A 9,372-nucleotide genomic window follows, 5' to 3' on the forward strand; every position below is an offset into this window, starting at 1 on the left:
GATTGGGCAGAAGCGACACCGCACCCGCGATTGGAGAAGTACCGCACCCACGGTCGACTGTTTCGGATTTTTGGATGTTGTCCAGTACACGCAGCGCACCCGCGGTCAAAGGCTTAGCGCACCCGCGGTACATATACAGTAAAAGCGTGTTTTTGGTTTAAGTGTTATAAGACAAGAGTTAGCTCATTATTTCCTCATTTCTCTCCTCACTTCTCGAAATTTCAGCTCAAGGGAGACTAGGGTTCCTATATTTCTTTCTTTCCTTTCTTTGATTCAAGCTTATTGTTGGATTATTGAAGTGAGAACAAGGTTCTTTTGGGTTCAAGGAGCTAAGGTAAGCTTTTGGTTTAGTTATTAGTTGGATTTTAGTGTTGGGGAGAAATATTGGGTTTGTTGATTGTGTTGGTTTTATGGATTTAATGGTATGGTTGTTTGATTATTGGGTTATTGATGGTGCAATACATGGTTTATTGTTGTAGGTTTTGTACCAAGAGATTAGATTCAAGCTTTCTATTGGTTGTAAGTGGAATTCATTCCTTGTGCTCACATGAAGTATATGTATTGTATTTCAATGGTTTTATCATGCTATTCCCTTCCACTTGATTCATGTTATGTATTGATATACTTTGTTGTATATTAGAGGCAATTGTATATCTCAATTATGTAAAAGGGAATACAAAAGAGAAGAGTCTTCAAAGTGTTTGTTTTAATGCCAAAGAGAGAGTTCAAATTGATTTATTGGATTGATAAAGAGATAGTAAGAGATTGCATGCAATTAGTTGATCAACAACCATATGCTTATATCCCAACAGAGTATCGATTTATATCGATGGGATATAGGTACAGAGACAGAGATACTATTTAAATGTCAATCCACCAGAGAAAAGAGAAATACCATCGTTATTGTTATGCTATACCATGTTATTCATGTTTCAAGAGTTGGATGGTATTTAATGATTTCAAAGTCATGTTTTACAGAGTATGATATGTATCCATTGTTATGTAAGAGTTCCACTTGCTGAGTTTTATACTCATTTCAGTTATTCATGTGATGCAGATAAGAGCGACGAGCCAGGACGTTGATTGGAGCCGGGGTCATATGCATACAAGAGATGGAAGGAAGAAGATATTTTGCTAGCATTTTGACATGATCAAAAATGAGATTTTGTATTTTGATGCAACACTTGATTGATCATGTATCTACTTTTGATTGTAAATATTTTATGTCAAGAAAATTTTAAATCCTTCTTCCCTCTAAGTAAATTTTTTATTTTCCGCTGTATTATTTTATAAAATCGGTCAGAGGTGTTACAGCATCTCCAGTAGCTGCTGTATTTGTTCACCATGGACTTTTGCTTGTTGTTGGAGTAATTGAGCGAAGTCATCTACAGGTCATGGCGCACTACCCTCACCTTCGACTGTTGGGGCCTTGCCCTTACATGACTCTCCTTCATGTACCTTGCGTTTAGGTGGCATGGTCTTTTATCTTAGCCTACATATAGGACACGTAGAAACACATAACTTAGCATACACTATGAGATACAAAGATACTTACTTGCCGAGTTCCCCATGTATGGATGAAGTGCAGTGTCTTCCCTGTCTAAGAACCATGGGCTCTGATACCAACTAAAGTGTCACACCGTTACTCTATACTTGACATAATTACCATAATCAAAATAGGGTTTGAATGATATACCTATAGTATGAAGCAAATAAAACAAGGGGCATCAATTTGACGGTTTATAAAAATTTTGACATGATGTCCCTACATTTTTGTTTAAACCAAAAATTCAAGCAATACCATATATACAACAACATCAACTATATTTTCATACACAACCATACACCATATGGTTATACAAATACATATTCTCATATACAAGCATACTTAGTAACATCGTAAATATCGTAAAACTTGTTCAAACCCTGACATATTTTCGTACAATACATATGCGGAAGCTATACAATAATAAGTCCCGGTTCTTGTCGAGGTGAGGCACGTCACAAGCATCCATTGGCGAACCGGCATCCTATGTCTCTTCACTACCTGATCCTGTAATACATGAGCTACGTAAGTTTATAAAACTCAATAAGTTGGCACTTACGTATCAATATGCGTCGAAGGAACATACATATCAAGTCGTGACAACAATGAATCTTTAAACCATGTCGTACTTGCATATATTCATGTTCATTTTTGTACTTGGGCCTCATTAGTTGACCTGTACTACCGTGCTTGCTTTATTATATAGCTACTACTGTGTTGGATGTCAGGGAGCAACCTTTGGCAACCCCACGCCCCATGAACATATATTGACCAATAGCTTTGGTGGACTTAAAACCACTCATTATGTCAACCAGCTCTATATCATGTAAAAAAATCAATCTTTTTCCTTTCATGTTCATGTTCATGTTCATTACATAGCACCCATCTTCAATATTCATGAATTCCTTTCATATTTAGTACATAACAATGGAATATGGTGCTATGTTTTCAACAATAAGATACTAACAATGTACATATAGCAATAAACAATGGGAAGTATTTGAAATCATAATATTACTCATGTATTACTTCAAGAATATGCCAACTTACAGTCCAAGCGTATGAATACTTGTTTGAGACGATGTTAATCAGTCCTATGCTATCAATAAACCAATAGATCAGTTACTATTTCTATACAAGGTGAAAGTTACCCCAATACATGTAGAACAACAAAAGGAGAAGAAAACTTACACCCTTAGGAAGCTCTTGTGATGGAGAACTTAATTCTAACTTCAAAATGATGAAAGGAATGAAGAAGGAAGCTTTTGCTAGGAAGAAATCTTGTTTTGCTTCGTGTTCTTACTGACTATGAAGGCAAGAATGGTAGGAATGCTTGAAAAAGTCAATACTTATCTTTTTATACATGAGGCGACGCCCAGGCGGATGTCTTTTACCGCCCGGGCGGGTAACTCTCGGCCCTAACATTTTTATTTTATGTGCAGGTCGGCCCGAGCGGACATTCACATCGGTCCGGGCGCGCAATTTTTGGCTCTGTACACTGTTTCATCAAAAATCGATCCCAAAATGTTTCTTCCTTTCATAATCTGAAAAAGTGGTAAACATAAAAGTTGTAGCCCTATGTCTTGGCTTAAATCTCCAGCTAGTTTCATGTCATTTGGAGGTCTAAGTAAAAAGTTATGCTTATTCTCCCAACATGTGTCAGTGAAGGAATGACGATATACACGACACACCTCGGGGTGCTTTAGGCTTGTCTTCCACAATGATTTGGACAAAACCCAAAACATGAAAATTGTAGCATTACATCTTATCTTTCTAATGGTTATGGCCTCACATAATTTGGATGCATATTCTAATCATTATGCTAAAACCCTTAAAAACTGCCATATTTTCATCTCATTTCCTACAAATTTCATTACACTACATCTACCTACACATCTTACTATCAATATTTAAACACATATTCATTCTCAATACACCATGGACAATATAAATATCATGTTCAATCTCAATCATCACGTGAAATCTAATGAGCTAAATAACTACATAATAAATGACATAAACGCCTTATTATCATTTGTACGAGTAACCGGGCATTACATGATCCACTAGTGCTTTTACGATCAAGCTTACATCCTACATAATCTGTATCTGAATAGCTAACTAAATTGAAAGATTAGTCTTTAGCATACCATAAGCCCACATTTTGTATGCGTTTAAGATATTTCAATATGCGTTTGGTAGCTGAGAAATGCGATTGCTTAGGAACTGCCTGAAATCTAGGACACATGCAAATAGCAAAGACAATATCAAGACGACTAGCAGTTAGGTATAATAAAAAACTTATTAAACCTCTGTAGAGTGTCGTCTCAACTGATATTCCCCATTCATCTTTATCTAATTTAATCGATGAGCTCATGGGAGTATTTGCAGCTGAACACGTCTCCATGCCAAATTTGTTAAACAGTTCCTTCATGTATTTAGTCTGACTGATAAAAGTACCAGTTTCGAGTTGCTTCACTCGTAGACAAAGAAAAAACGTCAGTTCGCCCATCATACTCATCTCAAATTTTCCTGCATTAACTTGGAAAATTTCTAACATAATTTGATGTTAGTTGACCCAAAAATAATATCATCAACATATATTTGCACAAGTAAAATATGATCATTCTTTGAAAATTTGAATAAAGTCTTATCAACTGGTCCAACCATAAAATCATGATTAGTTAGAAATTTTGAAAGTATTTCATACCAAGCTCTTGGAGCTTGTTCAAGACCATATAAAGTTTTGTTCAAGTGATAAACATGATCAGGAAGAGAGTGATTAACAAAACCTTGTGGTTATTCAACATACACTTCTTCCTGCAACTAACCATTTAGGAATGCACTCTTGAAATCTATTTGATAGACTTTGAAGTCTTTGAATGAGGCATAAGCAATGAACATTCCGATTGCTTCCAGTATTGCAACTGGTTCATATGTTTTGTCGTAATAAATTCCTTCTTCTTGCCTATATCCTTGTGCTACAAACCTCGCTTTATTGCACACAATTGAACCGTCTTCGTTCAGTTTGTTCCTATAGACCCACTTTGTACCTATAATGGTTTTAAAAACTGGTCTTGGAACTAAATTCCAGACATTGTTGTGAGTAAACTCATTTAGCTCTTCTTGCATAGCATTTATCCATTTAGGATCAGCAAGAGCTTCATTAGTTTTCTTTTGTTCCAGCTGGGAAACGAAAGCATAATGAATAAATAATTTAATCATTTGATTCCGAGTTTTTACCGGATCAGATGGATTACCTATCACCAATTCTGGTGGGTATGATTTCTTTTATCTGTATTCAACATTGGTTGGAGCAACTGGTTCAGTTGGTAACTGAAAGTTATCTTCAGTTTCAGTTGTTGCTGCTTCAGTTGATATTTGAATTTCATCATTTTTCTCTACCAACTGATGATCAGGATCAATTTCTTGTTCAACTGATTGATCATGTATCTCTGGTTCTTGTGTTTGAAGGAGATTTCGATTGATATAAACTTCTTCTTCACTATCATCCTCCAAACTAATATCTGTAAAGCAATCAGCTAGCTCAACTGAATCAGTTGGCTTATCAGTTAGTCTCGATTCATCAAACACAACATGAATAGATTCTTCTACATTTAAAGTACATTTATTAAAGACTCTATAAGCTTTATTAACTGATGAATAACCCAGAAATATTCCCTCTATAGATTTTGCATTAAAAGTTTTCAAATAATTTTTAAAACATCTGCAGTCAAATATTCTGAAATAAGACACTACACTTTTAAGTCCATACCATATCTCATATGGCATTTTTAAATGATTTTGTTAATCATAGATCTGTTTTGAGTGTAACACGCAGTGTTTACTGCTTCTGTCCAAAATCTTTGAGAAATACCAGAATCAGCCAGCATTGTTCTAGCAGCTTCTTTAAGAGTTCGATTTTTTCTCTCAGCTACACCATTTTTCTGAGGAGTTCTTGATGCTAAGAGCTCATGCTTAATCCCAGTATTTTCTAGAAATTTTGAAAGATTTTGATTGACGAATTCAGTCCCTCGATCAGACTTTATTCTTTCAATACCAACTGATTTTTCATTTAATAATATTTTGAAAAGTTTAATCAGTTGTGCAGCAGTTTGGTCTTTTGATTTAAGAAAAATAACTCAAGTAAATCTTGAAAAATGAAGAACGATTACCAAGGTGTATTTCATTCCCCCTAAAATCATGACTGATATTGGACCAAAAAGATCCATATACAGCAGTTCTAAGCATCTGAAGGAAGATTTACTACCCTTGTTTATAAATGAAGATCTTACTTGTTTACCAAAAAGACAAGCTGAAAAAATTATATCTTTTTGCAGACCAGTTGCTAGATGAGCAATATACTTAAGTGGTTCAATCCTTTATGTCACAACAAGTTTTTAGAAGATTTTGAAGCTACAAAACATACTGGTGAATTAGGTTGATTAGTCCAACTGACTTTGTAAATATTGCCACTACGATTGTCAGTTATAATGATCTCATTAGTTGAGTTCTTAATTGTGCACGTGTGTTTGTTGAACTGAACTGAGAAATTATTGTCGCATAACTGACTGATGTTAATCAAGTTGTACTTCAAATTACAAACAATTAAGACATCTTTAATAATAATGTTACCATGGGTAAGCTTACCCTTACCCACAGTTCTACCTTTAGACTTGTCTCCAAAACTGATGTTTGGATCAGTGTATTTGATCAGTTGGGATAGATATTCAGCATCTCATGTCATATGTCGCGAGCATCCGCTATCCAAGCACCAAATTGATTTTTTTGTTGTACATGTTAACTGCAATCACACAATATATCTTGGTACCCACATCTATTTGGGTCCTACACTGATTAGTCCTTTAAGAATCAAGATAGAATCAGTTTAGTGATAAACCGAATTTAGGAATCTTGTTGTCAATTTCAATCAGTTAACTTAATAAAAGAGCGGAAATAACTGATAGATAGATAGAATATAACTGATAAGAAAGAACACAATATTTGTGGATGTTCGGATATTTCAATAACTTCTACGTCACCCCTTCTATCTCGAAGATAAGATATTCACTAAAACACTTTGATCTATATAATGATTTGTACAAACCCACTTCAGTTTGGAGTTAACAATTCCAAAACTGAAACTCTTAGTATCACTACAATATGTATAAGTACTCAACTGATGTAATTTCTAAAGCACAACTGATCTTACTAAGATCGAATAAACAACAATGAATGTTTGTGCTTGAAGCTCAAAGTATAGCCTAAAAGCTATGGATATGTATAATAAATATGAGCTTTTATAAAACTGAGCTTTGAAAGAATATACGTAGAGTTCTAACTGAAAGGCTTGATAATCAGATGACTCAGTTAACTTTGTATGTGTTGTATTATTCTTTCACATCTTTCTCAGCTGATCTTCTCGGCTATTTATAGGCTTTGATTCCAACAATAATAATGAATGCATTTGAATCTTTATATCTGTTGTATAGACATGTCAACATTCTTCTGACAGTCGTACACTTTATCTTTTCTGAAATACGGCATTCCCACGGTTTCTGTACAAACTGTTGGTTGTTGGCTGCGTCCTTTAGTGATGACGTGTAAAGATGATAAAATCAGCTGACTTCTTTAGCCGATAGGATTAACTGATCATTCTCAACTGATTGCAGTGTAACTGATCATTCTCAACTGATTGCAGTGTAACTGATCAGTCTCAACTGATCGTTCAGTTGACAACACATTTCAGTTTGTTTCGCTCAGTTCAGTCGCCTAGAATTATATATGTATTAATCTTCAGTTTAGGCAACTATCAGTTTATAAATTTTCAGTTTAGTTACCTTCAGTTTTCTTGATCATTTGTTCAATCTTTTCACGCTTAATTTGTCAAATTCCGAAATTACGTTTTCAACAGTTTTTGAATTGTTGAGTTATATAATTTATTTCCTCTTCATTTATTTGTGTTTGTCTGTTATTAATACTTTCAATTTACTACCCATAAATTTAATGATCAAATAACTGAGATCTAACATTCAGGATATAGGATTCAAATCAAGATTGTAGGAAACATATCACTGGATGTTTATATTAATCAGAAGATATATAACCACATCGAAATCCAAGTAAGAGTATCATTTGCACATATCGTTTGATATTATATTTTAAATAGCAATAAATGATACGCTTCTATTTTGGGAAGGGAATAGAAAAAGTAAGTGTTCTTTGTTAAAAAATGGGTTGGTTTTAAAAATAAAATTATCAATAATAATCAAACACAGTGGAAACTAAGTAAAATCGTATCTCTAGATTCATTCTCTCATTCATTTCAGGGTTTTTTGCGTTAAAGTTCATTTTAATTTACTAGTGTTAATCAAAATCCTGATTGAATTCACTGAATAAGGTTCTACTATTCTAATTACGATAATTAATATAAGTTTTAAATATACACTCTATGTGTGAACCATATCCAAAGTTAATCATATACTTAAACTTGATATCATATACTTGCGGTAAACAATTTGTAACAATCACCAGATTACATATAGCAAAATCCAAATATATAGGAACAGTTTGCAATTCCATTATGCTAATTATTTTGAGTGCAACTAAGGGTTTATTCATGATAATTTAAACCAAGGATTCTGTTTATTTCGTATGCCTTATGGGGAATTATACCATCTTATTCTGCTGGAGAAGATGATCATCGAGATGGCGTAAACTGAAAGCCAAGAATTCCTCGATGCTTTCTGGAAGGACGATTTCTTCTTTCACCCTTTCGAATTCACCAGAATATTTAATCAGGGCTCCAATATCTTTCTCCAGCGGGCTCACGACTACAGTGGCCTTAAAGCTCTTGTAGAATTTAAAGATATCCCCACCAGTAAAAGTGTAACTTATTATTTTCTTCTCATTATCCACAACGTCCAACTTCTCCGTGACACTTGCTATTGGTGACCCTGTGTATATAACACCAAATTCAAGAAAAATAACGTAAATCATGAATATGATGGTCTAGCATGCATATACAGAATCCACAGGCGCGTTTTCGGACTTTATTTTGTTTTGTTAGATTCAGCGAATTCTACGACACAAATGGAGTCTGCTCGTCACTCAAGATAAATCATGAAGATGATGGTATAGCATGCATATATAAGATCACCTCACACACTCAAGCTTCTAGTGTAATATATATACATATATATATGACTAATTTACAATGAAGTCTATTACGCAGTTTACAAATAAAAAAACAGGCAACGTGCATGCATCGACGTATTTACCTTGTGCATAATTGATTGTACGTACAGTACCGGCAGAGTTTCCGTCACCCTCAAGCGCCACGATGCTAGCGAATACTCGAGGGAAGGCCTTGGGGGCGAAATTTGGTAAGTCATTTATACTCTCCCAAATCTTTTGTGCACTAGATTTCAGTTCAACTTCTACTGAAAAAGTGGAAGCCATAGTGCACAAAACTAAGTATACAAGGGAGTGAATATAATTAGCTAGGATGATTTAAGGACCAAAAAGATGCTTCTATTTATAGATAAATATTGCCATACCTCTCCCGTTTAAAGTAAATATTTCACCATCACGTGATGCGAGAATGATAGATAAAGATTACAAATAGTCTTATGTAATTTGGTTTATTTAAGTTTTTAGCTTTGTAAGTATTCCAAATGTAACGCCAAACATACACACGTGTTAATTTATGCCGACATGTGTGAGGAAAAAATTTAACCCAATTAGATGTAATATCCATCAACAGATTTGAATCAATTGGCTTCTATCTCCCACTTTTACAAAGACACATGAATTAATGGAACGTA

At 34.4% G+C, this 9,372-nt stretch overlaps 1 protein-coding gene across 1 annotated transcript; it reads right to left on the bottom strand.

Annotated features, from left to right (window-relative positions):
- Positions 1–8,114: 8,114 nt before the first annotated feature.
- Positions 8,115–9,073, bottom strand: LOC142556519 (MLP-like protein 423). Its single transcript, XM_075667976.1, has 2 exons — positions 8,827–9,073; positions 8,115–8,502 (listed from the first exon to the last, which is right to left on the bottom strand). The coding sequence occupies exons 1-2, from the start codon at positions 9,005–9,007 to the stop codon at positions 8,216–8,218; spliced, it is 468 nt and encodes a 155-aa protein (XP_075524091.1). The 5' UTR covers positions 9,008–9,073; the 3' UTR covers positions 8,115–8,215.
- Positions 9,074–9,372: the final 299 nt, after the last annotated feature.

The sequence above is a fragment of the Primulina tabacum genome, chromosome 9, assembly GCF_025594145.1.
Source record: "Primulina tabacum isolate GXHZ01 chromosome 9, ASM2559414v2, whole genome shotgun sequence".
In the NCBI taxonomy this organism is placed as follows: Eukaryota; Viridiplantae; Streptophyta; class Magnoliopsida; order Lamiales; family Gesneriaceae; genus Primulina; species Primulina tabacum.

Bases quoted from the DNA above. Each gene is read 5' to 3' on its own strand.
- LOC142556519 (XM_075667976.1), bottom strand. From the start codon at position 9,007: ATGGCTTCCACTTTTTCAGTAGAAGTTGAACTGAAATCTAGTGCACAA. The intron at 8,503-8,826 runs GTAAATACGTCG...TTATATACACAG, and splicing joins TACAATCAATTATGCACAAG to GGTCACCAATAGCAAGTGTC.